Source organism: Castor canadensis, chromosome 8, assembly GCF_047511655.1.
Source record: "Castor canadensis chromosome 8, mCasCan1.hap1v2, whole genome shotgun sequence".
Lineage (NCBI taxonomy): Eukaryota > Metazoa > Chordata > Mammalia > Rodentia > Castoridae > Castor > Castor canadensis.
In genome coordinates, this window is record NC_133393.1 from 158,521,419 (window position 1) to 158,549,320 (window position 27,902).

At 57.6% G+C, this 27,902-nt stretch overlaps 2 protein-coding genes across 7 annotated transcripts in view; both read right to left on the reverse strand.

Moving 5' to 3' along the window:
* Positions 1-902: 902 nt before the first annotated feature.
* Positions 903-7,673, reverse strand: Mapk11 (mitogen-activated protein kinase 11). 4 transcript variants are annotated; one of them, XM_074084753.1, is made up of 12 exons: positions 7,480-7,668; positions 4,947-5,076; positions 4,656-4,714; positions 4,470-4,581; positions 4,348-4,377; positions 4,223-4,270; positions 4,036-4,123; positions 3,598-3,669; positions 3,335-3,414; positions 2,835-2,913; positions 2,577-2,750; positions 903-2,230 (listed from the first exon to the last, which is right to left on the reverse strand). In XM_074084753.1, the coding sequence occupies exons 1-12, from the start codon at positions 7,593-7,595 to the stop codon at positions 2,151-2,153; spliced, it is 1,068 nt and encodes a 355-aa protein (XP_073940854.1). In that variant the 5' UTR covers positions 7,596-7,668; the 3' UTR covers positions 903-2,150. The 4 variants fall into 4 exon arrangements, with proteins under 4 accessions (XP_073940854.1, XP_020036555.1, XP_073940855.1 ...); XM_020180966.2 differs by having other exon boundaries at positions 4,036-4,150; positions 7,480-7,666; XM_074084754.1 differs by lacking the exons at positions 2,577-2,750; positions 2,835-2,913; positions 3,335-3,414 and having other exon boundaries at positions 4,016-4,150; positions 7,480-7,673.
* A 3,599-nt stretch (positions 7,674-11,272) lies between these two features.
* Positions 11,273-27,902, reverse strand: part of Plxnb2 (plexin B2) — a 29,976-nt gene continuing 13,346 nt past the window's right edge. For all 3 annotated transcript variants that reach the window (XM_020181333.2, XM_020181357.2, XM_074084748.1), the window contains 36 exons: positions 24,300-25,413; positions 23,833-24,009; positions 23,410-23,538; positions 22,729-22,829; positions 22,464-22,590; positions 21,972-22,125; positions 21,148-21,262; positions 20,951-21,059; positions 20,745-20,846; positions 20,256-20,348; positions 19,778-19,859; positions 19,542-19,702; positions 19,305-19,453; positions 19,084-19,192; positions 18,735-18,871; positions 18,407-18,577; positions 17,946-18,075; positions 17,605-17,832; positions 17,310-17,486; positions 17,065-17,204; positions 16,801-16,901; positions 16,403-16,632; positions 16,125-16,306; positions 15,718-15,784; positions 15,440-15,586; positions 14,867-15,023; positions 14,602-14,702; positions 14,440-14,524; positions 14,101-14,255; positions 13,857-14,017; positions 13,640-13,787; positions 13,030-13,094; positions 12,786-12,861; positions 12,214-12,288; positions 12,001-12,134; positions 11,273-11,917 (listed from right to left, as the gene is read on the reverse strand). In XM_020181333.2, the coding sequence (XP_020036922.2) occupies positions 12,030-12,134; positions 12,214-12,288; positions 12,786-12,861; positions 13,030-13,094; positions 13,640-13,787; positions 13,857-14,017; positions 14,101-14,255; positions 14,440-14,524; positions 14,602-14,702; positions 14,867-15,023; positions 15,440-15,586; positions 15,718-15,784; positions 16,125-16,306; positions 16,403-16,632; positions 16,801-16,901; positions 17,065-17,204; positions 17,310-17,486; positions 17,605-17,832; positions 17,946-18,075; positions 18,407-18,577; positions 18,735-18,871; positions 19,084-19,192; positions 19,305-19,453; positions 19,542-19,702; positions 19,778-19,859; positions 20,256-20,348; positions 20,745-20,846; positions 20,951-21,059; positions 21,148-21,262; positions 21,972-22,125; positions 22,464-22,590; positions 22,729-22,829; positions 23,410-23,538; positions 23,833-24,009; positions 24,300-25,400 (5,547 nt within the window). In that variant the 5' untranslated portion in view covers positions 25,401-25,413 and the 3' untranslated portion in view covers positions 11,273-11,917; positions 12,001-12,029. The remainder of the gene's footprint in view (positions 11,918-12,000; positions 12,135-12,213; positions 12,289-12,785; positions 12,862-13,029; positions 13,095-13,639; positions 13,788-13,856; positions 14,018-14,100; positions 14,256-14,439; positions 14,525-14,601; positions 14,703-14,866; positions 15,024-15,439; positions 15,587-15,717; positions 15,785-16,124; positions 16,307-16,402; positions 16,633-16,800; positions 16,902-17,064; positions 17,205-17,309; positions 17,487-17,604; positions 17,833-17,945; positions 18,076-18,406; positions 18,578-18,734; positions 18,872-19,083; positions 19,193-19,304; positions 19,454-19,541; positions 19,703-19,777; positions 19,860-20,255; positions 20,349-20,744; positions 20,847-20,950; positions 21,060-21,147; positions 21,263-21,971; positions 22,126-22,463; positions 22,591-22,728; positions 22,830-23,409; positions 23,539-23,832; positions 24,010-24,299; positions 25,414-27,902) is intronic.

The window sequence follows — 27,902 nt, forward strand, 5'->3', positions numbered from 1 at the left end:
CGACATGAATCAGCAGCTCAAGGCCAGCCAGAGCAGCTTTACACCTGGGCTGCTGCTGGTGATCTGGCATGTTCACAAGCTGGGGCAGGTCTGGGCCACTCAAACCATAGCAACCTGTATCCATACCCTTATGCCATAGGATGCCACAGTCAGACCACTCACCTCCCTCCAGGAAGCCCCCAACTGTCCTCTTTACTCTGGTGGGGTGGGGGGAACAGGATTCTGGGCTAGATAGGGCTCCAGAAATGGGGTCATGTCCCTAGTTCTCCTTCCACATCTCCAAACACTGGACTTGGCACAACCTGGTCTCTAGTGCTCCCCTCCAGGACCAGCTGCCACACTAACCAAACCTCTTGAGGTCTAAAACTCAGGGCAAGGGCAACGGCAAGGACACAGACTATCCTGCATGTGACCTACAGTAAGCAGTAGGGATCCTGTGGATCCCTGGGTTAAAGTGGCCTCTTTGTCCTAAACCAGAAAAGGAAAGCTACTTCCTGTCCACCCTCTGGGTAAGAGCAGGCCTTTGCTCCCAGAGACATCCAACTGACCTGTGGCCAGCCTCCTGACCACTGAGTGAGATGAGGGTCTGGGCCAGGAGCCAGACTGCCCACTGAAACCCTCTACACACAGGCAGCTGGGGTCAATCTGTGGGTGACCACTACACTGTTTCCCTTGGAGTCCATGGGCCTGACTCCCACTCTAGCCTCCTGGGCTCTCAACTGTCCAGAAAGCATTGAGGATGCCAGAGATGGCTGCTGGTCTCACTGAGGGACTAAGGGGTGTGACCAGTGCAGAGGTCCGGGGGGCCAGTTAGAGGTGAAGCATGGAGATCCAGCCACCTTCTCCAGGCAGCAGGGACAGTAAGGGTAGCAGGGCCTGGAACCTGGGACACAAACAAGAACAAGAGGCAACCCCTTTTTATTGTGCACCCCTGGTGCAGGCACTTGACATCCAGGCCTCCCTGGGTCCCTGGAGGCAAGAGGTCACCGCCTCTCCAGGGAGGAGCCAATTTGTCTCCAATTTGTCTCCAAGCAGGGTCTTGTCCCAAAGGTTACTTGGTCACCTCCTTTCTGGGAGAAGGGGCAATAAGGACTGACCCACAGACCACAACACCCCAGATCTGCCGTAGAGCCACAATGGTGGGCAGAGGCTTGTCAGCTCTAGGCCAATGTCCAGGGGCAGGAATTTCCAACTCCAAGTCTACATCCATATGTGCTACCCATCTTAGTATCCTCAAGGCTAGGTCCCCTGCTCCATCAGCTCCCCAGTGAGCATGTGCCCTCGTGTCTCAGGAGCCTGCTGCAGCTCCTGTGGTCAAGAAAAAGTCCTGGCTTTTGTTCACACAGATGCATCTTACCCCCACCTCCAACCCAAGACTAGGGCATAGCAGGGTCTCAATTCGCCTCAGGCATCAGGAACTGAGGGGAAGGGAGGCAAGAATGGCTACCTCAACTCAGGTCTCCCACCAGACACAGCTGCTGGTCCTTGGACACTCAAAGATTACACACACCAGCACATGCCTGCACATATGCTGAAATGTGAAAACCAGGAGTGCACACTAATGTACACATGCCTACACTTACCACATGCAAACACAGGCTGTAGGTAACTACAGTCTATGTTCTGATCGGAAATCTGGTTGTGGTCCCTAACCTGAAATCCCCAGGGGAGACCCAGCCCAGTCTAGTGAGGCACTGGGTCCCTCAGCAATCAGACTTCTGGGCCTCAGCAATTTTCAGGGCAGCCCCTCACTTCCAGGCTGAGCTGCTCTAACTCAGAGATCCTCCCTCTGAGTCTCCAGGGACTCTGACCCATTTGCCCTGGTCCTGCGCCAGATAGCTCTCTGGTTCAGAGGAGATCTGGACACCAACACACTCCCCAGGGGGATCCCGATTCCATATAATGAAGTCCCAAGGGAGAGCCTGGTGGCTGGGAGAGGGTGGAAGAACCAAAGCAGGCCCAGGGACACTTCTGCCCAGTCTCCTACATATGGCAGGCACACAGGCACATACTTGTGCATTGACATGTGTGTAGACTCCCCTCAAGGCAAGAGGTCCCAGGCTAGAGTAAGGGCTGACTGAGAGGCACATTTGAGGAAACCTGGCCAGCTGAGGAAATGGGAGAGGCTCAGGCCTCCCATGGGCAATGCCTCACTGCTCAATCTCACAGGTGCCAGGTGGCTGCAGCAGCTCTGGAGGCTTGAAGCTGAGGACTTCCTGGTAAGTGAGCTCTGGGGGAGTGAAGGAAAAGAGTAAGCTATGCTGCCCCCAGCCCAGCCTCCCACATGTCTGGCACCTGATGCCCAGTCCACACACGCCACCCTTTAAGCAGCCTCAACCCAGAGGCTGAGAACCAGAACATGCTTTGTGCTGTCCCCCAAGCCTCTGCTGGACACACACCCATTTCCACCTGCCCCTCACTGGATTGGGGGGGGGTGTTGTTTTCCCTCCCAGACTACACCAGAGAGGAGCTGGGGAGTTTCCTGCAAGAAACAGGCAAAACTCTGCTTTTGGGGAATACAGTCCCAGGCCCCTGGGCACTACTACTCCGCCCCTTGTTCCCAGCTCTGTGCCCACCCTTCCACTCCTCCACTGTGCGCTCCTTGGCCTCAACACTGTCGTCATAGGGCTCAGCCTCTGGCTCATCATCCGGGTCGTGGTACTGGCTGAAGTATGCATGAGCCAGGGCCTCAGCTGCGCTGACCCTCTGGTCACTGTCCAGCACCAGCATCCTTCCAAGGAGGTCTACAGCTGCAGGAGGGCCATTGGGGTACGGTCAGCTCCACATCCAGGGCCAGATGTGGAGCCCAGCCTAGCCCCAGAGCCAATCCTCACCCAGGGGGTTGGCTTCATGGAAGATGCTGCTGAGGTCCTTCTGGGGCATGGGGGGCAGGGACTGGATGTATGTCCGGGCCTGGGGGCATATGAGAAGGGCCTGGAGGGGGCTCTTCATCCCCACCTCCCTGGCCCCAAACTGGGCAGAGGACTTGCAAGAGAGTTGTCATGACTATTTATTCCAGTAGGCTGAGTGGGAAGCTAGGCAGACCAGAGACCTCTCTGTAGGATCTAGTGGCTCCAGCTCCTCATATAGCCCCTGATACCTACAGGAATTAGTTCTATAGCACTCCCTGCTCCCAGTGGCCCCCACTGTGCATGGCCAGAACAGTTCTCTGGTACTGTGGTTTTGTTCTCACTGTTCCTCCTGCCTGCCAGGAATGTTCACCTGTTTCCCTCTGAAGGGCTTGAGCCCATGTGGTGCCCACACCACCCCCTCCCCAGCATGCCTGGGGCTTGGTGAGCAGAGGGAGCTGGTGGCTGGCTGGGCACTGACTTACATGCTCCGAGGATATCTTTGCCAGAACCTCAGGGCTGGGTGTGCCCACCACCTCCATGATGCGTTTCAGCTGGTCAATGTCTACCTGGCTCAGGAAATACCCACTGGCCAGCTATGGAACATTTCCAGACCCCTAGCCCCAGAGCTTGGGGCACTGCTGTGCTGCAGCTGAGGACAGTGAGTCCTACAGGCTCATGGCAAAGGCAGACCCCACCCTCACCCTGCAGGAGGGAACCCCAGCTTGACCCTGCTCCCCAAGGATACAGTCATTTCCAGGGAAGAGGGCCTTTCCCTGGAGCAGCTCAGCCATGATGCAGCCCACAGACCAGATGTCCACTGTTGGAAGAGGGGTGGGGGAGAGGCTATGAGGGGCCTCCATCAGTCTGCCCATCGCAAGTCCCTCCTCTAGAACTGGGGAGGAGCCAGACCAGAGACCCTCAGTCACACCAGGCCAGAAGACTAGGAGAGCCCTTTCTCCATACAGTCTTGAGAAGGGGGGAGAAGTTGGATCCTAACAGCACCCACCAAGCTCCAGGTTCTTCTGAAAGCTGCCCCCAGACTTTTCCTCTACAAGACTGATCTTGCTTCTCCCTCAGGGTCCTCAGCCACTCCCACAGCCTTGCTACCCTCCCCAGGCCTTTGGTAAGCTCTGCCTGCCCACCCTGGTCAGATGCTGCCGCACCTGGTGAAGGTGAACAGCACCTGCTTGACTGTAGTGCATCCAATTGAGCATGATCTCAGGCGCCCGGTACCAGCGTGTGGCCACGTATCCTGTCATCTCCTCGTCAGCCTGACGCGCAAGCCCAAAGTCCAGAATCTGGAGGGCCACAGGCATTCAAAGATCCCTCCCTGTACTCCCCCACTGCCCACCCTGTCCCCTGGTCCTCACCCTGAGCTCGCAGTCCTCATTCACCGCCACGTTGCTGGGCTTCAAGTCCTGCAGGGCGGACGGGGCATACGCGCAGGCGAGAGCCCCGCTGGACTGACCCTCACTTCACCCGTGGCTGCACCTACCCGGTGGATGATCCCCGCCGAATGGATGTACTGCAGAGGGCGGAAGACCCGGTGAGCCCGGCTTCACTCTTCCCTGCCCCCTTGTCACGCAGTCGGGGTACCAGGGAGCCCAGAGGACCCACCTTCAGCCCGCGCAGCAGCTGGTAAACGAGGAACTGAACGTGCTCGTCGCTCAGCGCCTGGCACTTGACGATGTTGTTCAAGTCGGCACCCATCAAAGTGGTCACCAGGTACCTGCGGCAGGGTCAGGAGTTAGAACGGAGCCCCGCCGCTCCCTCCCCGACTGTATTCCCGAGGCAGCCGCTCACACTTCGCTGAAGTCCTCAATGGACGTAGCAGGCGTGAAGACGTCCAGAAGACCAATGACCTGGGCGAGGAAGGGAGAGAGTCCGGTGGCTCCGTCCTGGGGAACTCCCAGCTGGCTCAGACGCTGTCCCTAAACCCTGGCTCCGACCCCCCCCCTCCCGGGACCCACCCCCAGGGGCAGAGCCCATTGGTCAACCGGGTGCGCCCTCCCATCGGCCCGCCTCCAGAGGTAGCGTCCCCGCGGGTGGGCGTGACCTCCACCCGCGTGTCCAACCCGCGGGCCGCCCCCTCACGTTCTCGTGCTTCAGATGTTTGAGCAGCCGCAGCTCACGGTACGTTCTTCGCGCATGGATCAGTGACTGAAAGGGGCGGGACAGCTTCTTCACTGCCACCTTCTGGCGGAGCTGTGTGTCGTAGGCCGAGCTGCAAGGTGGGCAAGTGAGGGGACCGAGGGTGGCAGGCCCGTGCAGCTACCAAGACTCTGGTCCATGCCTGCTCCCCGCTCGGCCTCCGCGAAAACCGCTCGGAGGCCCCCTAGGGCCAATCACCACGCAGTGTTTGCTGGCAGGGTTTGTATTTGCTCCTGTCCTGTAACTCTCGCCTCAACCCAGGGGCCCCACTCGCAGAGAGGCCAGAAAGTCAGCCACCAGCACCGCAAGAGTACCCTCCCCCTTCCCCGTGGACCCGGGAGGCTCACCGAGCAGTTCTAAAGCTACCTACGAAGACCCTGGATCCCCAACGCCTCCACACATTCAAAATACGAAGGAACAACTGACCCAGGGGTGTTTATTGCATCCTAATTTGTAACTAAACAACTGAACAGTAGGAAATGGCCAGCCTAGGGGGCCTCTGGGATACAGACCATCCCCTTGCCTAGCCTCACTCCTCAGAAGTTGGACCCTCTACTTCTGCACAAGTCTTTTCATTTATCTGCACCTCACTGGAGAGGGAACAGTCATGGCTATCATCCTCAAACATAAATGGAAAAGGGTCCCTCCACCCTCCTCTGGTCCCACTGCCCTCAGGATCAGGGCGACTATGAGCCAGGTGCTAAGACCCTGCTGGCTGCCGATGCCTTTGCACCGACGACTTCCACTGTGATGTTCATCCCTTCTCTCCTTCCTACTTCTCTTCCTCTCAGGATGCCCCACCCCTTTCCCCCCAAGAGTGAGTGGACACAGGCTGCCTTCCATGTCCACACCGGGTAAGGGGGTGAACATTCTGGGTCTGCAATGCTCATGGGGACTACTGGCTTTAGAGGAAAACCAGCTAGCACCCAATAACCATAGGAGGTCCAGGCCACTCCTGGGGTGTTGTGTGAGGGAAGTGACCCCTCACGTGGGTAGCAGATCCTTTTGCCTCACTACATGTGTGCAATCAAGTGACAGAATGGGCACCGCCTCAGCAGTGAAACTGAGCAAACACAGGGCCAGGGCTGCCGTGGAGAGAGACCCAGGGCCCACTTGGAGAATTTGACACCCCCCAGGAACATCAGAGGTTGAATCCTCAGGGGCCTAAGTTCCCCATGACCATTCTCACATTGTCCCCTACCCTATTTCTGCTGTTGAAGTCTTAAGAGGTAAAGACAGCTGGACGCTGGTGGCTCACATCTGTAATCCTAGCTACTCAGGAGACAGAGATCAGGAGAACTGAGGTTTGAAGCCAGCCCTGGCAAATAGTTCACAAGACCCCGTCTCGAAAATACCTAACACAAAAAGGGCTGATGGAGTAGCTCAGGGGTGTAGAGTTCAAGTCTCTGTACAGCAAAAATAAATAAATAAAGACAGAGCCCTGCACTGGAACAGAGATGACCTGACAGATGACAAGTAAAGGAGACAGCGCAAGATTGAAAGATCTGAGCCCACTCTGTCCCCCGGCCCCTGCTGCAGATTTTGGAGGCTCTGGAAGGGACCTGAGAAGTTCCTTTCCTAACTTGCAAGAGCCTGATGGTCCTTGCCTTCCTTTTCCCCTCCATGACCCACATGGACCGCAGCTACCTGGTACTGGCTTAGCTAAGGAAACCCCTTTGTGCTGGAGAGTATGTATGTGTGTGGGGTGGGCATGTCTCAACGTCCACACCTTTAATCAGCCTCACTGACGACATCACGGTTACAACTCTGCAACCACCCTGCAGCCCAGGTACTCCGGAACTGGGTTCTGCCCAATCCCGACTCCCTCCCCCATCAAGACTATGGTCTGGACCTCAGGCCCTAGCTTCAGGGGCTGTAGTCTGAGCTCCCCTGTTTGGGACAAAATTGGTGTGTGATGTAGACGTCCAGTAAGGATTTAAGAAGAATGGTAGACGTCTCGGCGCAGGCCAAAGCTCGATGTGGATGGAGTCTGAGACGCCTAGAAAAGTGGGGGAGGGGGTAGGACCTACGGGAAAGCTTGAGGCCATTCTAAGCGGAGAGGTCCCCCCTCTGCCTGGACACTCCTTCTTAAACAATAGCTCCTGCCCAGGGCGGGGTGCGTCTGCTAGACTCTGGGGGCTGCTAGGCCCTTGCCCGAAAGAACCCAGGAGGACTGCTCCGACATTCAGGGACCCGGGAGACCTGTCCTCTCGCCAGCTGTGATGCTGCAGGATTCGGCTCCAGTGGGGACAACTCGGGATCCCGAGGCTGTTAGATGACCCCCTTCCTGCCTGCGAGAGGCGTCTGGCAGGAAAGTTTCTCCGTGCCCCCTTCCCCAGTTCACTCCTCCCAGGCTCCCAGGCCGGGGGCGGAGGCAGGGCGAGGCCCCTCCCCAGGCGGGAACCCCGCGCCTCACGGGGAGGGTCGCGCACGCGGTCCCGCCCCGGCCCCCACCCGGTCCCTGCCCCGCCCCTACCAGACTGAGCCGTAGGCGCCGGAGCCCACCGGGCGCAGGCCCTGCAGCCGCTGCGGCACCTCCCACACGGTCTTATTCAGCTCCTGCCGGTAGAAGCCGGCGCGCGGGCCCGACATGTCCGGAGCGGCAGCCGGCGCCGACGTAACCGAGCCCCGCGCAGCGCTCAGCCCGCGCCGTGCGGGGCGGTGCGGAGCGGGGGGCGGGCCGGGCGGGGCGGGGCGGGGCCGAGGCCCGGCGGATTTCCCGGGCCGGGCGGCCGGGCGGCCGGGCAGGGGGTTCCCGGAGATCGACGCTCAGCTTCCTGCCTCTTGGAGACGAAGGCAAAGCGGAAACCGGCCCTCCCTCTCGCTGGGGGCGGTGGGGACTCTGCTGGTCACTCCCGCTTTCACCTTCTGCAGGGCACTCGCTTCCGCCGCCCTCACGCAGCTCCACAGTTCCCAGCCCAGCCTGCTTCCTCAGAAATGAGGGCGACCGGTGAAGAACGAGAAGTGGGAAATATTTTCATCATGACCGTAAAAACTGAAGGCCTTCGGTTAGAATCAGCCACAGGGGCGCTTAGCCAGGGGCTGCTCTGCGGGGGGCGGAGGCGCCCTGGGTCCTATCCTGTACCTTTGTGGTTCGCCTCCAGGCAGATCTGCGTTGGTGTTGAGGACTTCTGCAGGGCCGCGTCCCACACGGTCTTGCCCAGACACTGGCCTTCCGCCTCCTGGGAGAGGTGAGTCCACCGTCCGGCCAGTCAGGACCAGGGACAGCAGCAGCACCAGGATCTCTGGGGTGTTGTCCACAGGGGTGCCCCCAGATGTCCGGTACCCTTTTCTTCTTCTAAAGCGCGCCCTCACTGTCATCCCTCCCTAGGAAGCCCATCCTGACTTCCCCAGACTCTGAAGGTCGCCTCTAGAGCATGGTCACTCAGGCCTTCCAGGTTCTGCATATGGCCTGGAGGGCTCCATTCTCAAGGCTGCTTTCATGGGAGGGAGGGGGGATGCTCCCAAGGCATCAGTGGGCATGTGTCACTCCAAACCACACCTCTACTTTTATTCCCACTATCAGGTCAATGTACTTTATTGTGTGAAATTAGAACAATGAAACCTGTTGAAATTGTTGTAAGAAGGGGATGGGGATGACAGAGGATGACCAAAGAACATTGTAAACATATGTGGAAATGCCACAATGAAACCCTTTTTTTAAATCTCTACACACACACACACACACACACACACACACACACACTCTCTCTCTCTCTCTCTCTCTCTCTCTCTCTCTCTCTCTGACCAGGGATGGGAGGAGCATTGTTCCTGTAGAAAAAATGGCAGTGGCAGTTGGGGAAGGGGTAAGCTTCCTGCCTGGGCTGGCCCTCCCAGGAAAGTGAGCAATGGGTCCAACTTGCCTGAATTTCTTTCTTCCTTTTTTTTTTTTTTTAAGCATTACAATTAAATGTTTTAAATTAAAAATTAGGACTGGGGTGTAGCTCAGTGGTAGAGCTCTTGCCTAGCATGTGTGAGGCTTATGGTTGGATCTTAAGCAAAAATAATAATAAATTTAAACTTGACAACCAAATTAAAACGAGTCCACGCAGTACCTAGCCAACAGGCACATCTACTGCAAATCCCGACCAACCGTGGGGCCCGCGCACAAGTGGTAAAGGAAGCTGGTCGAGGCCCCAGCACCTTGGCCCCCTTAGCGTGACAGTCCAAGCCCCCAACTATCCCGTACCTCACTTCTGCACCCCACCCGTCAGCCGGGGTTGGTCCTGGGGCCTAGCGCCAGAACACGAGTATGGCCCCAGACCCTGCCGCTAAGCCCTGGGCCTCCCCGAGGGCCCCCACCTCTCTCTGGGGCGGGCCGAGGTTTTGTGCAGAGTTAATGGAGCTTCAGCTGAAGGCGGAGGCGGCGGGTGCGGAGCCCCGGGCGGTGGGAACCTCGGCTGCGGCCTTTGTCTGAGCAGCAGCCGGGCGGGGCTGAGCACACTCCCTGGGCGACTTGCCTGCCCTGGCCTTCTCCTGGCCGCGCGGTTCCGCTGAGTGGAGAGAGGAGATGGAAGAGTTGGCTGCCCACCCAAGGGTGTACTCGACCGGCCTTGGCCTTCCGCCTGAGTCCTGGTGGTCAGAGCTGACCATTGCTAGCGACAGAGTGGGTCCAGCCGTCATGCAATGGTGAACCTCTCTCATCCCTCGGCACACCTGCACAGGGACCCCACCCCCAACCCCAGTGTACCCGCTGACAGGTGCCACGTGCCTTCTGGAGGTGGAGTCTAATACTGCAGAGGAGTAGCCACTGGAGTTTGAGGTGGTGGTTAAGGGCTGGAGGTCCCCTTCAAGGACAGGCACCTCAGCCTGGCAGAGGTCAGAGAAGCAGCTGGGCAAAGACAGAGTATGTGTGGGTGCTGCAGGACAACAGCCTCTTACCCAGAGACTGACACACCTAGATATAAACCCCCTCTCCATGTCCACTGATTCAGGGCCCCTCACTAGCTGTGGCAGCGCCTCCTGAGTACCCTCTGCCTGTGGTCAGAATGCACTCCCTGAAAGACAAATCTGGCTGATTTAGGGAATTTTTTTCTTTTTGAAAGGTCCTTCAGGTCCCTTTCCCATCCCCACCTCTCCCTCCTCTACATTGGGAGGAAAATGGGAAGAAGGACATAACAAGAAAAGACATCACCCTTAGGTCTGTTCCCATTCTGTCATCAAGGTTGTCTGTCCACCCCACACACCAACATGAAGCCCGGTTTCTACCCCTCACTAGTCCTGTAAGAATAGGCTCTGCACCTTTACACACACCTGTTTGTCCTCCAAGAGGTTGGGGATGAGGATGGAGATCCCACCTGGGATCTGCTAGACCACTAGCCTTCCTCCCACCCCCAAGCTTCAAAGCCATGTGTGGTTCTTAGTGACTGTCCAGTGGGAGAGGGGTAAAGATGTTCTGCAGGGATCCAGTCTGGCAGCGAGGCCTCCAGATTCCTAGGGTACCTGTGTCCTGGTATGTCAGCTATTGACCTCAAGACACCCGCGTTCACGTGGCTTCAGTAGGACCCAAAGACACAGCACTAGGATCCAGCCAAATTGAAGCTATTCCTCTACTTACTGGTGTGGAGCACCAGCTCAGTCCCATTCATATGAGTGCCCTTGGACTAAGGGAGGCTCCCTGAGGGCAGACCCTTCTGTCCAGCTTGCTGCTGGGTTCCTAGTCTCTGCAAAGTACGTAGCACAGAGTGGGCCTCACTAATGAATGAGACCCGACACATGCTATTAAGTGTGTCTCTCAGCTAGCCTGAATTACACTTGCACTTAAGCACTTTCATGGCCTCTACCCTGTGCCCGGAGATTGGGAGCAAACACCCTCTGCCAGGTTCGTGGATCCTGCAGTGCTGCTCACTCTCAGGTCCTGAACCTTGGGTCCTGAGTCATCTTGGAGCAGCGTGTGGCATTGAGAGGAAGCTGACCTCATGGCCTCTTGAGATGGAGCTACCTCCCTTGTCTACAGGACTTGTACACATTAGGGGCTTACTGAACATGTTCTTTGAGGTGCTGCCTCTTGCCTCTACCATAGAAACAGGTGCTGAAAGCACAAAGTCAGGACAGAGAGGCAGGAGGCTATCAAAACTTCCAGGTGGTGCTGGAGCTGGTCCAACCCCTGTGACCAAACAGATGGCTTTCTGGATCAGGATTGGTCCACAGAAGGGCCCAACTTAGGGCCAGTGGTGTCCAGGAAGAGGCAGTGAGCTGCAAAAGCCCAGGGATAGGGACAGGTGGAACAGGAACCAACAGGCAGCTCCAGGAGGAACCCAGACAACCAGCAGAGTGAAAAAGACAATTGTATTGGATTTACAATCAACACAATTTACAAAAGGGGTTGGGGTGGTCCTGGTGGAGCTGCTCCCAGCACCCCTAGACCTGGGTGGAGCCTCCAGGAGAGCCTGTCTGACAGGCCAAGACCAGGATTGCCAGTCTTCTGGGTCCCTCTGGCCACCTGGGCCCCGACGTCTGACGTCCAGCTTGACCTTTGAGGTGGGGCCAGTGGCCCTTGAGTCCACCTGGAGCGCCTGCACCCCACGGGGAGGCCAGGTGAGGTCAGGAAGGCATCGTACCGCTTTTTTTCCTCCTTCCGTCTGGCAGACAGACACACAGTCCAGGAGCTTGCCAGGGGACTGCAGGCACTCAGACCCCACCCAAGGCCAAACCCAGGGTATCTGAGGAGGCTGCTGGTGCACAGGGAGGGGAAGCTGAGGCCCCACTACCCCCAGCAGCCCGGCGTGGTTATGTAAGGCACGTTTGCAAGTCGCTCAGGAGACGACTTAACACGGAGAACACCCGATGCTGGTGCCGTGGGAGGGAGCTGGTGCTGGCTCGGGCGCCCAGGCGGTATTGCTCAGGAGAAAGACGCTACAGTCTACAGCAGGAGGTGGGCCTGCTGCACCCCCTCCAGACGCCCAGAGTGCATCCTGGGGGAAGAAAAGGGCTCAACTATAGCCAATGTGGCCTTAACACCAGGGGCTGCTCAATGCCAGGAACAGGCATCACCCACCTACATCCTGTGGCACCACTGATGGTAGGTCAGAGGTCGGTGACCTTGTTCTCAAGTGCCGCCGCAATCTGCTGCAGGCGGAAGGCCAGCTGCATCTTCTGAGCAGCGGGGTCCTCCTCCAAGGCGTTGATGATCTGAGGGAGGGGGTACCCGTTAGACCACAGGCCAAGGGAGAAGCTGCCCTGAACCCCGACCCAGGGACCCAGATCCTACCTCATCATAGTACTTCTGTGTGTACTGGTAGAGCTGGTGCAGTGCCACGAGGGTGTTCAAGGAGTCTGTGTGTGCCTGAAAGACAACAGTGTCACCCAACATGGGGAAGGGGTTGAGGCAGCTCTAAGGCAGACAGGGACCGTGTGATGCCCAGACAGAGCAGCAGGCTGTTGTGGTGGCTGTGTGGTATGTAAGCATAGGGTTGTACCCTACCTGGCACAGCCAGGGGGGGGGGTGGGGGGAGAGAGAGAGAGACAGTGCCTGCACATGGAAGCCCCTCTGACTGTCCAGTGAGTTGTTTAGCCGCAGCCATTGAGGATCAGCTTTGGTGTGATAGGCAGGGCGGAGCACTGAGCTACTCACTGCTCACACACCCAGTTGCAACACACAAGTGTGCTCATCTCCTACCAGGACTCAGCAACACATGGGGCCAACCTGCCTTCCCTCCCTGCTTATCCTTTGCTTCTCTCCTCATCTAGTTCCATCCCTGCTCTGCAGTTCAGTGCCTGGCTCAGCAGGGGGCAGCAGGGAGGGTGGGGAAGAGCTCTGCCTAAGCCCCCAGAGGTCCTTACCCGAGAAATCTCTGCCAAGTGTGTGTTCATATCCTGGTCGCTGACCTGAACCATCTGCCGGATGCCCTTGTAGTAACTGCAAATGTGGAAAGGTTACGTAGAGCCAGTGGTGGGGGTATGGGAAGGTGTGGGGTGGTAGGAACCTGAGGCCAGGCCCCAGAGATCTCCCAAGGACCCAAGCTCTCCCCAAGCCACCCACAGGAGTCAAGGGTGGCACCCAGGTCTGGCTGGGGGTGGCACTCACTCCTCTACCATCTTCTTATAGGTAGAAATCTCCTTGGCATAAAGCAGCTTGTTGCTGGGGGAGTCCTGTGGAGAACAAAGTCAGGTTAACACTAGGTGGTGATACTGGGCAGGGTTCAGCTGGCTCCGGATCCCCACAGAAGTGGTAGTGGGGCCCCTGCCCAGACCCCCAAAGCTTTCATTAAGAAAACTGTATTCTAGCAAAATATTTGCCCAGGATGGCCTTAAACCACAATCTTCTTAATCTCAGCCTTCCTAATAGCTAGGATTACAGGCACAAGCAACCTGCACCCAGCTATGGGAACTGGTTTTTTTAAATTTTGTAGTAAAACTCACTTTCTCTGCCTGGGTAAGGAAGGGAGGTCCACAGGAAGTAAAGGTGGCCAGGACCCTGGGGATCTCCTTGAGGCAGCCCCACAGCCTCCACCTGCCTTTGTTCTGAGCTTTAGCCCCAAACATGCAAACATTACAAGCTTGTAATCACCCCAGACTCACGCCTGGCTTCTTCTCCAGATCACCCCCAGTGACACTGTCCAGTGCAGGCCCTCCACCCCTTTTGGTAGCTGACCTAGCTCTCCCTCACCCCCACCATGACCCAGGGTCCTACTCACACGGCTCAGCTTGTGCTCCGTGCGTGTGCAGGCATCCATGAAGGTCTGTGCAATAACTGACAGCGAGGCGTCCACTACCTCGTGGACGTGCACATCGAAGATGAAATGTGGGTTCTTAAGGATGTTCACCCAGAACCGGAGTGGTAAACTGCAGCAGAACAACAGGGAATGAGGGATTGCTGGGGGATGGGGTGGGCAGGGTGGGGCAGGGACTGACCTGTTGGTCTTCCAGATGTGGATTGTGTCCTCATCTCTGATGTCATGCTTCTCTGCCTGCTCATCCAGGAAGTCAAAGAAATACTTGACTGCAGGTGGCACCGCATGCCCAGGTGCCAGCACACTCTGGAAAAAGTTGTCCACAAACTGCTGCAGTGTGCCCTGTGGAAGAGGGACTCAGTATGACCCTGGGTGTGGCCCCAGATGCATGTGCCCGGATGCATGTGCCCAAGGTGCTCACCCACCTTGACCGAGAGCAGCCGTGTCAGGTAGATCTCGGTGATAGCCTTGGTTCTCTCCTTCTCTTTCATGCTACCACGCTTGGACTTGCCCTCGTCTACCTCGTCGGTTGGTCGCACCAGGTGCCACACTCTGTTCTCCTCCTCCAGAAGGGCATGGCCTGTGGGAAGCACAGAGCTGAGGAACCAGGTCCCAGCCTCAAGCTCAAGGGCAAGGGAGGCCTGGAGCCTGGCATCTGGGGGCTAGGGTCCCAAACTCGCCCAGGAGTATCCCCTAGGTGGCAGCAGAGGGTGGACCTGGTGCTCAAAGACTAGAAAGGGACTGGGTAAGAGGCATGGACTCACGCTCCCCAGGCAGGTCCTGCTGGCTATCCTCTGGCTGCTGAGACACTCCCACCTTGGACAGGATGAGGGTGGCTCCATCCCGGACCTAGGAACAGAGACATGAGGGAGGGCCATGGTCCCAATGCAAGGTCTGTGGTCCCTACCCTGGCCACCCACACTTACATTGTAGTGCATGAGGGTATTGATCCGCTTCCATCGGCCTTCCCGCTGGGAGGTCAGGTCCAGGTCTGACAGAATCTGGGCTGTGGACCCAGGACGCCACTCTGTGGGAGGACACAGCTCAGCTCTCGGCACCCCCCAGGCAATAGGCTACCCTACCCTGGGCTCTCTCTTACTGCCCATCCCTATCCCTTGGAAGCCACCAGAGCAGGACCCCTTCCCAGGGCTGCATTGGGCACACAGGCCTTATGTCTAGGTGGGCACTCACCAAGGACCACACTGTCAGGCTTGGGCCAGCAGGAGCAGGGCTGTGTGCGGTACACCTGGTCGATGATCTTTTCCTTGACCTGAGAGATGGTGTCGCAGTTGAGGACCTTGACTGGGATAGCGTCGACCCCTTCATCCTGGACGATCACACTCACGGTCTGCCAGGGAACAGAGAATGAAGAGCTAGTGGGGAGGAACCCTCGCTCTCTGCAGCCCTCTGCCTCACAGAAATTCGACTCAGAACGACCGAGCTTTGTCCTTCCACAGTGGGACACACAATCTCTCATGTGTACACACACCTCTCATATGTGTACAAAGCTCACCACCAGCTCACACTGCAGCAGGATAGGACATCTGTGAAGCAGCTGGCTGAGGGTCAGGACACTTGGTGTCCTCTACCCATGGGAGCCTACCCTCCACTTACCCAAGCCCTCCCAAACACAGAGTATGCACTGGCCTTCCAAATCTCCTCCCTTAACCAGCTCCGCCGTCCTGACCCCTAAGGCCAGGTGGAGTCCAAGCTCTTTAGTTTAGTATTTGAGGCCCCCTGTAGCCCCAGCCCCAGGGGGCTTACCAGAGGCGCATACTCGACATCGTCCCCCAGCAGCCCCGTGTCATTGAGGGTGTACTTGGCCTTCTTCTGCACAGCATCCACTGGCCCCTTCTCCACCTGGTGTTTGATGGCCTTAAAGAGCTTGTACAGTGGCTCGCCGGCACTGTCCTGGAGCAATGCAGGGGGCTGGGTGAGTAGGAGGTGTGGGACTGACCACACCAGGGGCAGGAAGCAGGTATGTACAGTGGGTTTTTGGAAGGATGGCACCACTTCACCCTATCCCCAATCATGGAGCCCACCTTGAGGTACTGGTACAGACAGATGGACATCCAGTTGGACAGCATCCTCTCCACCACCGTCTCAGACCTGAGGGTAGAGAAGCCTAGCACCCAAGGCCCAGCCAGCTCTTCCAGGTGCTGGTCCACCCCCACGACAGCCCAGCTTTCCCACCCGGACCCTGAGAGCCTGTCAAGATGCACCCGTGAGCACACAGGCAGTAAGGCCTGTCTGCGTGTGGCCTGTCAGCGACTAGCAGACCTCGCAGGGCAGAGAGAAAGTGTGCGTGCGTGTAAGAGTGTGCAGCTCTGTGTCTGCTACGGAGGCGCTTTCCCCTCCCCCATCGCTTGCCAGCATCCAGGGTGCCTGAGAATTGCCCTGTGCGTCCCCTCCTGCCCATCACAGGGCCCTGCCTGCCTGTGCCCCGCACCTGCGCAGCATCAGCTTGGGATTCCTGGCCACCACATACTGCCCCATGAGCTCTAGGAAGAGCGTGCGCATGATGTCCGTGTAGTACTCCAGCTTCCCGTGCAGCGCCACCGTCAGCAAGGATGCGAAGTAGACCTTGGCACGGGCGGAGAACTCCCGCTGACTCTCCAGGGTGTGGATAAACTGTGGAGGCAGCCAGTCAGAGTCCACGGGCATCTGTCCCGCAGCCCTGCCCTTGTCTTGGTCCCCTGTCCACCCCGGCCTGCCCCACCCGCTCACATTGATGAGGAAAGACTTGCTGTTGAGCAGGTTGGAAAACTGGTAGAGGGCCTGCTCCACGATGGGCCGCCGGGACTCAGGGATGTCCAGCTTGCCAGTGATCATTACATCCTTGTCTCCGTCCTTGGAGGGCAGGAAGAAGACACGATCAGTGTAGGTCTTGTAGTCCAGCGTGGGGATACCTGCCTCATGCACATCATTCGTCTGGTCTTCCATTTCGATCATCAGGTCTGGGGGCAGTGAGAGGCTGGGGTGAGGCACCCTTGGGCACCTGTGCTGCTACCCAGCCTCTCAGCAACTTGTAGCAGCCCTGAGAGGTGCCCCAGGAATCCAGGGGCCCCCACAGTGAGCAGTAAGGGCAGCCTGTGGACTCGCTTGCCTGCCCTGGTTGGCCCTACCTGTGAACTCCTTCTTGCAACGGTCACGCACACTTTCCTCCAAGCCCTCCAGCTGGGACTTGATCTTTTCATACTCCCGCTCGGCCTGCTGGCTCTTCCTCCTGCGGGGCACAGACAGACTCCTGAGTTCTGGCAGGTCGGCCTTGGGAAGCCCAGAATTAGGAGGCTATACATGTCTGCTTTGAGCAGGGCAGCCGTGTGGCCAGAGAGGACAAGGCAGGAGGGGCGAGGGGCAGGTCACCAGTTGCCTGGGGCAGGGCTCACCAGTAACAGTAGATGGACACAGCGATGACGGCCACCATGGGCACAATGACCAGTGGCAGGATGAGGCTGAGTGGTACATCACTTGCACGTGTGTCGTATTCCACACGACCCAGCACCCACTCACGGGAGCCAAATTTCACCTGCATGGAGGAGAGGGCTCAGTGTGGGGAAGTGTGTCTTCCCCCAAGAGCCCAGTGCTGCTTGACGTGTCCAGGCCGGTCCTCAGCCCACCCACCCTCACGCACAATGAACTCCGGCAGGTTGTGCGTCGTGTCCCGCTTCTGCCGCCGCTTGGGCGGGGGCTGCACCTCAGGGGGCTCACAGTACAGATCGGTCTCAGTCAACGTCTTCATGATGCAGCGCTCAGCACCCACAAACGCCTCAGCCTCCTGCAGCGTCATTGCCTTGTTCAGGTTGGTGCCCTGGGGTGAGGGAAGGCAGCAGAAGTCAGGGATACTAGGAGGGGCCCTCAGCCCAGGCAACGGTCCATGCCCCACGCTGACCCAGGCACTGGGTCCTTGGTGCTGTGGCCATCCTCACCCGGGCATGGATGAGCTTGTTGACCTGTTTCTTGACGCCGCCTGTAAAGTTCTCAAAGGTGGGATCTGCCACATACTCAAAGGAGCCAGCCTCAGTCCTGAGCAGGGCGCGGTGCCCATCCATCTGTATCAGCACTGTAAGATTGTAGGCCTCGGGCTCCTCAGGGACGGCCGGGGACAAGAAGACAACCTTGGTGTCGTTGTAGAACACGTACTCGGTGCCTGTGACCTGTGGGACGGGACCAGGCCGTCAGGCCGCTTGCAGCGCACACCCCACCCCTGTGGGACATGTCCTTACTGGCTGGCATGGAAAATGAGACCCCCGTCCACACCAGGACTGACCGTCGTGGGCTGCAGGGGTCCAGCCTCCCGCCGTCGCCTCCAGGACTGCAAGGGCTCAGCGATAACAACCATAGCAAACTTCTGGATAAGGCTAAAGCCCTGGCCAGTGACGTTGATGCTGCGGCCACCACTGGGGAGGAGACAGCAGTGCTTGAGTGGGCGTAGCCAGGCAAGAGAGGTGCTCAGCCAGCTCCAGGGCTGCCCTGTCCCTCCCACTCCCACTCATCTCCCAGCAAGTCCCTGTGAGCACAGGGAGGTGGCAGTTTGGCACATGCTTGGAGCATGTGACATTCCTGCAAGAAAGCCCATCCGGGTGGAGTCTGCTAGAGACATCCTCCTGCAGCTGGGCCCCGCCCTGCCACACTCCTCAACCAGGCTAGCAGAAAGCACCCAGGGAAGGGCTGGACACCTACGGGGTGAGGGACAAGGTAAGCAGTGGCTAGAGAGGGGAGGGGTCACACCTGACAAAGCTTCGCAGTGGTTCAAAGGCCCGCAGCACTGGGTTCTCGCAGTAGGTGAAGGAGACACCGGGGCTGGGCACACGGGAGCCCCCATAGGAGATCTCTAGGGTCACCTGGCCGGGTGCCGACTGGGGGCCTGTGACACACTGCAGTTGTGCCCCAAACTTCGTCCTGGGGTAGGAGGTGCTGGTCAGCATCCACCTCAGTCCCAGGCCAGCAGATGAGGCTGGTTCCAATGCCTTTCCAGGGCAGACTCATGGTGGGAGTACCCCCACCCTGTCCCCAGGGCCAGGGCCAGCCACACTCAGCAGCCATGGGCGACACCCACACTTCACAAGGGACGTCGTTGAGGGTCACCCGCACATCCTCCTTGGAGCCTGTGTCCAGGTGGGTGCCGTTGATGGTCAGTGTAGTGCCACCTGCCTGAGGGCCCTGCCTTGGCTCCACGCTGAAGGGCTGGGGCTCCTAAAAGAATGACGGCATGCCAGGGTTAGGGGCCACAGCCCTTGGGTTCAGAAGCCCACTGAATAGTATGGTTCGAAGGCGCCAGGGCAGGGCTCTCCTACCCTGAGTTTGCCAGTCTCCCAACCGCCCAGCGGTCAGTAGCAGAGGCTGGACCCTTTCACATCTTCTCAACTTGCAAGTCCAGCCCAGAACCCTGAGGGCCAAGCGCTTACTTGGTAAGTGAACTGAACACCAGGTGGTGAGTGGCCAAGCTTCCCGTTGACATCCACCTCCACACCTCCAGTAAGGGGAGCCTCTGCAGCCTCAATTGCACACACGATCCTGAGAGGAAACAGAACTCTGGCGGCTTCTGCATACACGCACCCACAGTCTCTCCCATCCTTGGCCTCTCCACCCACCAGGTCCTACCAAGAGACCCAGGGTGTTCACTCACCTGGTGGACACAGAGTACCGTTCCAGCTCAAAGGCACAGTTGTGGCCAGCTACAGTGATCCTCTTAACATCATCGGCTCTGATTCCCAAATTGGACCCAAGGATGGTGACACGGATGCCCCCGCCTAGCGGGCCTGTCTCAGGCTGGATCTGAAATTGGCAGATGACAGTGATCTACTAACACAGACAGGGTGAGAATGTACAGACTGGGCACAGCCCGGGTTGCAACAAGGCTCACCTTGGTGATAACAGGCGGCGGGCACTCAGAAGTGGCATTGCTGCACAGAGCCTCATACACACATCTATTCTGCCCACGGCACCACACGCACCTGTAAGCAGGGTCTGCGGCCAGACACAAGCTACAGTCGCTACGACCAAAGGAGCAGTTGTAGAGGGTCACTGTGGAGAACAGTGCACAGTCAGCCAAGCCGGACGCCTTGTCCCCCAGCTCTACCTTCACCAGGCCTCACCCACCTTGGAGCTTGCTGTCGATATTCTTGCCATAGGACTTGACATACAGATGAAGGGGCAGCGTCTCATTGGCATCATGGGACAGCTGGGGAGACACACAGGGCCACATTGCACTTCCTGCCTCAATCCAGGGGGGAAGGGGCTATGGGTCACCAGGGTGACCACCATGTATGCCCAATAGCCACACAGTCCTTTCTCTGCCAAGGGTCAGCAAGGGCCACCAAGTGGCCAGAAGAGGGAGAATCAGACCCACACACTGTGCAGACAAGAACGTGAATGTGTCACCAGAAGTGAAGGGGACTGAACCTTCTGGAATAGGTGCCAGGGCTCGGGGCACCTGCTTCCTCTGCAGAGTGGTAAGCCCCAGTCAGGCTCTGGACCCAGGGACCTCCCTCTGCCCCTCCCATCATGGTCCCAGAGGTAGTACTCCCTGGGGGGCCATTGGGGCCAACAGCCTGCCCTGCTTGCCCTGAAGCTGTACCTTTGGGGTCCGAAAGAAGAAGGTCCCTGGCTCCTGCATGGTCACTGGCTCTTCGAACTTCAGCAAGTCACTGCCCACTTGCAGGGAGGAGCCCTGCAAACAGTCTAGTCAGCGTGTTCTAGGTAAAGTCAGCTCACCTGCCCTGCTCTCCAGAGCCTCAGCATCCTGGCTGCCCTACCACCATTCCACAGCCCTACCCTGCAGTGCTACTGGGGCTGGTGCTCCAGGGCCCTTGGAGCCACACGAGCTCGGTGTCTGCAGAAGCTTCTGAACATCCCCGGCAGGTCATTCCACCAGCACCTGGTCTATACCGGAGCCCGTCATCTGACCACCCTGGGCCCCTCAACAGCTTCAACTTGTTCGTCTCTTCTGCCCCTGTAAAGACTCCACACCTCCCTCCCTTCATCCTTCCCATTTCCTGACTGCTCTGTCTCCTGAGCTGGGCCCTGAGTTGGGGAAGGCAGGGGAGGGACCCAGGGACTCCCCTACCTTCACGGTGTCCAGGTTCTTGCCCTGGAAGGTCACTTCTGTCTCATGGTTCATGGGGATGACCAGAGGACTGGGGTCCAGGAACTGGGGACAATTATCCTCCTGGGAGGGAGGAAAATGGTCAGGTGAAGCAGAAGCAACTAGGCCCGCAGCCCCAGCCCTGACCTTTACCACATGGTCATAGCTGAGATACTCTCAGGACTCACCATGTGGGCACGGATGATGCCATCCTCGGGGTTGACGGAAGCCTCCCGACACTCGTGGTAGCGCAGGTCCCACTGGCAGGTCCAGCGGTTGCTAGCACAGGAGATACACCTGGGGAGAGGGTTGGGAGAGTTGTGAGGGTCGCCTAGGGCTGGGGCAGAGCTGGGAGTGGGGATCTGAACGGCAGCACAAGACTCACGGCAGGTTCTCCACCAGGCTCATGGCCTCCCGGCAGTCATAAAAGGGGTACTGGTGGGAGGTGAGGAAGACATTGTCACGTCTGAAGAGGAGCTGGATGCTCACGGCCACATGATCTGCGGAGAGTATGTAGAGAGTGTCAGATGGCAGCCAGAGAGCGGAAGGTCCAGGGGCAGGAGATGGCCAGGGTCTAGAGATGGGCCTTCCCTAGTACTGACCACCAGAGACAGAAAGCAGGTCTGTCCTGGGGATTTAGGACCCAATGCGGAGATCCAGTCTGCAGTGGAGCCCTGGCAGCTCCCTGCACCACCCCCACCCCCACACACCTAGCACTGGGGATTAGCTAGGCCTGTCGTCAGACCTGGGCTCAGGTGTCAGATCCCAGGCAGGGCTGGGCTCGCATTTCTCCCCAAGAGGCCGGCCGCTTTCGCACCCTGTCTCTGCTCCAGTGGGTGTTGAGGGCAGCGGCTCCTTGGTGTCTGGGTGGGAAGGCCTGTCAGGTCCCTGCCCACGTCACTGAATGGCCCCACTGCCCCCAACACTCAGGGGACAAGCAAGGTGCCTTCCCTAAGCCCCTGCCTCTGGGGACAGCCCTACCTATTATCAGGCTGGACAAAGCAGGGAGAGATGAAGAGCCCTCTGAGCACTGTGGGTGGTGCACGGTGCTCAAAATCACCTGCCCGGGGCCTCTGCCATCTCTTCAGGCAGATGGCGCCTGCACCTACACCTCCCCAGTACCCTACCACCCAGACTGTGGAATGAGCCCTTGCCAAAGCAGCCTGAACAAGTGGACGGCTGCGTGCAGGAAAGGGAGCTGTGCCGCACCCTGGCCCGGTGGTGTGCTGGGGATACTGCCTGGGGAGCTGCAGACAACTGCGTCCCCCTCCACGCGAGCAAGGTGTGGTGGCGATTCACCGAAAAGACACAGCAACTCATCCTCCTTAGTCAGGGTGGGGAGGGGGCTGACGGTCAGCTGCACCTGTGGGAGGGACAAATGGCTCACACAGGGTCACCTCTGACCCCAGTACCCCACTACCCAGATCTGAGACTTGGGGCACCAGTGCTGGCCCCACCCAGGACACTGTTCTGTCTCCCAGTGGCCCGTACAGATGCAGACCAATGCCCCAGAGGATCAACCTGACTCTGCATCTTCTGCAACGCTCCCGTGGGTGGCCCAGCAGCCCCTGGGGCGGGGTCTGGTTTGCCCTGGCACACAGCTCCACCCACCTGCCCAGGCCCCAGAATGCAGGGGCCACATCTGGCCCCGTCTCTGCCCTGCACCTCACCCACAGCACCCACCCACCCCCTACCACACACCTCCCCCTGAGCCCGCCGACTCATATTCTGTGGCTGGGCATCAGTGATGGCCACGCAGGACTTGTCCCGGCTCCACAGCCAATGGCCAGTTTCCTCAGCTCGTGAACAATCAATCCTCCTGGTGCACCTGGAAGACAAAGGGCAGCCTCAGCCCCAGCACCCCTCACCCTCCAGGTAGGTTCGTGCTCTCCCCAGGACATGGCTGTATCTGTCTCGCCCCAGATTCAGTCGACCGCCCACCAGGCCCCCAGGGCAAGGCACTCACCGTCCCTCTACAACACACCAACCACAGTAGGGGTCCTGGGAATCACGGCACTGTGCGCAGGTCCGGTAGCTCAGACACTCCTGCACTGGGAGCCGGTACACCTGGGAGACATAGCCCACAGACACAAGGCCCTTCCCTCAGACCCTAGACACTCCTGTAACTACCACCTCATCCCTCATTCAGCTCTGGGCCTTGAAAGCCTCAGGCACAATTCAGGCTTTTGAGTGTTAGGAGTGAGGAGCAGCCACAAACCAGGCTCCATCTCTCCTGGACCAGTTCAGGTCCTCTGCACTTGCTTTCTCTGAGGGGGTACCTGAACATCCTGGGAGATCCTAAGGCTAGCTTGAGGGGCATCTGCACCAACCCCCTATAAGCTCCAGGGCCAGGGCTGTGTCCCCCAGTGTCTGAGTTCACAGCAGCAAGGCTACTTGCCTTCCTGTTCACCCCATGGGATACCTTCTCAGACAATGAGCCAAGCCCCCTCCATCACAAAGGGGTGGGGCAGGGCCGGACAAGAAGACAGTCAAGACACAGAACAGACAGACAAAAACAGGCAGGGATGGTGCTGCAGAGAGTTGGGCTAGAGATACTGGCTGGACCCAGGCCAGACTCTAAAGTACTCTCTAGATCTGTCACTATGACCTGGACCACAATAGCCTCCCGGGACTTCTCTGGGCTGACCTTGTCCTGGGTCATGGCGTACAGACTGGACAGGTCTCCAGACAGTGCCAGGTCCTGCTTGATTCTCTTGTTGATCTCCACAAGGATAGAGCCATACTCCGTGGAGGTGCCGTCTGGGGCAAGATACACCTGTGGGCACCAGGACAGATGCATGAGGGAAGGGCCAGCTCACACAGATGGCCCCTCCAGGCCCAGTGCCTCACTTTTTTTTCCTTTCAATTCAGGATTTCAAGTTTGCTAGGTAGACACTGGCACTTGAGCCACGCCCCCACACCCTTTTGCTTTAGTTACTTTTCAGATAGGGTCCTGTGGGGTTTTTTTTTGGCTCAGGGCTAGCCTCAGACAGGAATCCTCCTATCTATACCTCTTGCATAGCTGATTGCAGGAGTGAATGAAGCCACCACACCCAGCCCAAGACCTTACCTTGAGGATCCGGCCATCTGAGGTGCCCAAAAAGGCAACAGTGTGGTTGTTCTCAGCAGTTACTGTCACCGCTGTCAGATTGAGGCCCCCACGCTGCAGCAGGGCTGTGGCAGTGAGTCCATCACGGCTACCCAGCGGGTAGGGAAGGTGCTCTGAGCCACACGGGAAGCTGGCACCCTGCGGATCATGGTGTCAACAGGGGGCACTGACCTCCTTGCCCCCAACGTCCCTCCCCATCAGGGGTCTGAGCTGGGGGGCAGGCCCTACCTTCTAGAACATGTGGCTCTACAGACATCCCTGGGAACAAGGGTCCACACAGGGGTGACCCCTTCCAGCACATTAACTCCCATGTGTACCAACACCCAGCATGGGCCTGGCGTGGGAGTGACAAGTGACATACTGAAAAGGGACAGTCCCCAGGCCTCAGCTACAATGCACATGTACACACAAAGACACGGGGAACATACTAGCACATGGCCACCACACTGAATCTCGCCGTGGAAAGGCTTGTAGAAGATGTCACGGCCTGCCTCCCGGGTGCTTGTGTAGCAGGTGTTTCGATTGGCTTCCATCTTAGCATGAACCTCGTCCAGTGGGAACAGGCAGAGGCCTGCTCCAGGCCCCCCACTGCTGCGGCCATCCCTGCTGAACACAGCATAGAGTACCCTCCCAGCCCCTGGCGCGGTCACAGAGGCTGCCAGGCAGGCACCGAAGGCAGGACCCTGGAGGTCACTGGGGTCACGGCCCTGGAGGTCATTGGGGTCATGGCACTGTAGGTCCATCTCCACGTAAGAGTAGTAGGAAGGGTCATCTTTGCACATGCGTGCCAGCAGTGTGCGGTTGCGGGCAGGGTGCTTGTCTTGCTGGTTGAAGATGAAGAAGACATAGAGGCCATCCTCAAAGGCTGCCACGAACTGCTGTGTGTTGGTGGACAGGTAGCCGGCCTTGAAGGTGGTGTGGTCCGAATAGGCCTCAAAGGCCTCCCTGCCCTCAGCTCGGTCCAGCAGTCGGGTGCTGACAATGATGCCGTTGTCATGTGGCCCATTGCCTTTGCCCACAAATAGCACACGCTCACTGCCATCAGGGCGTGTAGCGCTCACCAGTCCCACTGTGGCCACACTCTCGTCATTGCTGGCCACAAAGGACTTCTCGCCACTGCCGTCCTCATAGAAGAGGCGCGTGGAAACATTGCTCAGGGCTCGCAGGGCACAGATGCCCTTGAAAAGGCTGCCACACTCGACCAGGCGCTTCCCAGGCGGGTCCAGCAGCAGCAGCTGGTTGATGTTGTCTGTAGGCACTGCCTCATGACACTGGTTGGGCTCGATGGGCGGCGTGCACTTCTTGTTGTCCAGGGCAGGGCCTGTGACTGCCTGTTGCTGGAGATGCAGGTCGGCGCTCAGCTGGTAGAGAGCATTCACTGCTCCCACGTACACCATGCCTGAGGCCTTATCCACAACCAGGTGGTTCAGCTCTGTGTCGCTGCGGTAGAAGTCCAGCTTGCGGGACCGCAGGCTCGTACCCATGCCCATCAGGCCCAAAAGGGTCAGGGTCCAGAGTGGCATAGCCATTGCCTCTGGAACTCTGTGGGGAGAGAGAAGGGTCAGGGGATCTGGAGCTCACCCGTCCTTGACCTGAATGCAGCAACACAGGCCAGAAACGGTCATGGTCCCCCAACCCTATCTCGCCTTTATACCCATTTCCCTCTGGAGACCTTGAAGAAAACCCAGCTTTTCTCAAGAAGCTCACCCTGTAGTCTAACCTATGGCCAGGACCAAGTCATTGTCACTGCATGCTACATGATCACCTGGGAGGATAACACCCCAGACTCCAGGTACTCAAACACAAGTGCCTGCAAGCCAGCCCCTCTAGGAAGTGACAGGGTACATCTCCAGGCACATGGTACCTATCCAAGAATGATTGGTAATCACAGACCATAGGCTGACAGATAGACCCTGCACTATGAACAGGTGGACCACACACAAGCTCCTCACCTGACCCTGCACACACGGTCAGGTGAGCCTGAGATGAAATAGAGCAGCGCTGGAAGCGATGGGCTACTGCGCATGACCTAGCCAACCACACGTGACTTGTAAGCCCACCAGAGCCCCTTAGCCAACCTCCCCACCCACCTCTGGAGCTCTTCTCTGTGGCTGCCTCCTGGTCCCCTCCACAAGACCCTAACCTGAGTGAACCAGCAGAAAAGCCAGCCTATCTATCCACATCTCTTTACCTGTCCCGTGCCCTCCCCTCCCCAGGGCATCAGAAATGAGAACATGAAAGGGATTCTGGGAATGGCTTTGGGGGAGGTATAAACATCTCCAAATCCACCAGGTCTCAGAGCAGCAAAGACTCCCATGTCCCAATAGCAGGGCTGGGACAGGCTTCATCAGTGTGCCTGTCCCATGTCCCTGTATATGTGTACACTGCCCAGGGCCGGGGCCTCTGTGGATGGGGTAGACGTGGGAAGGAGGTGAGCTGCTACTGCCGAGGCTCGGCTTTAAGGATCCCCTTCCCAACTTGGGCAGCAGCATCTTAGAAAAACTTGAAGTGGTAGGCTGGGATACGACCAATCCCCACTCTGGGGACTCAGCTCTGTCCTGGTTACAGCTCTTGCACCAGCTTTCAGGTCTCCTAATGCTTACAAACACCCCACTCCTGGTCTTTACTTAGTGTGCCTAGGGGCTCCCCATTATCTAGGGCAGCCTGCCCACAGTACTTGAGTATGGCCAGATCTGATGGCACACATTTTCTGCCCAGGGACCAATCCTTTAAAGCCACCTGAAACATCATCTACTTGTATATTTGCACTTCCCAGAAAAACCGTCCTTTAAAAATTTTTAGCTAGCCCTTAATGCAGAGAAACTAAAGCAGATACCTTAAAGCAACTGAGACCAATAGGAAAAGGGGACCAGGAGCTAGAGAAAAGGTTAGATCAAAAAGAATTAACCTAGAAGGTAACACCCACGCACAGGAAATCAATGTGAGTCAATGCCCTGTATAGCTATCCTTATCTCAACCAGCAAAACCCCTTGTTCCTTCCTATTATTGCTTATACTCTCTCTACAACAAAATTAGAGATAAGGGCAAAATAGTTTCTGCTGGGTATTGAGGGGGGGAGCGGGAGGGGGTGGAGTGGGTGGTAAGGGAGGGGGTGGGGGCAGGGGGGAGAAATGAACCAAGCCTTGTATGCACATATGAATAATAAAAGAAAAATGAAAAAAAAAATCTATCAGGAAAGTCAAAAAAAAAAAAAATTTTTTTAGCTATATGCTGGGTGCCAGTGGCTCACATCTGTAATCCTAGCTACTCAGGAGGCAGCGATCAAGAGGACTGTGACTCAAAGCCAGCCCAAGCAAATAGTTCACAGGACCCTAACTCAAAAAAACCCATCATGAAAAGGGCTGGCAGAGATGTAGGCCCTGAGTTCAAACCCCAGCCCAGTATCACAAAAAAAAAAGTAATTATCTATAGAAAAAAGAAAGGGTAAGATGTAAACATTAAAAACAACTCTTCCATGTCATGTGTCCCAGACTCTGACTGGGGTCCTTTCCACAGACTTTCTTCTTTGACCCATTTCCCAGGTGAAGAAACTGAGACACAGAGGGGGAAGTAACTTGCCTAGGGCCATCTGGCTGGAGTAAATTGACTGGGATGCTGATCTGCCTCTGACCACTGCATTTCCTCCCCTTTGTCACTCCCGCCACACCCCCAGCTTGTATCTGTCTGCCCCAGGAGGGCAGGAAGGTATGTCTGAGTTTACTGTAACAGCATGAGTTCTTCTCAAGGATCCTGCAGCTCTGCCATCTAGCCTTTCTTCAGGTCCCCAGAAAGCCCTTGACTAGGCTAAGAACATTCGCTATTTCCGCTCTTCTCTGCTTATCTATAGCTTCCTCACACCTCCTGAGAAGTGTAACCAACTGAAGATGCACACTGCTCTCTGACTCACATTAGCAGGAGAGGCGCTGAACTTGGCTGGCCTCCTGATGCCTGTGGCCAGGCAACTCCCATCTCTGCACAGAACCCTGCACTGCCCTGGGTAGACCATGCTCAGTTCTTGCCCCATTTCTGGT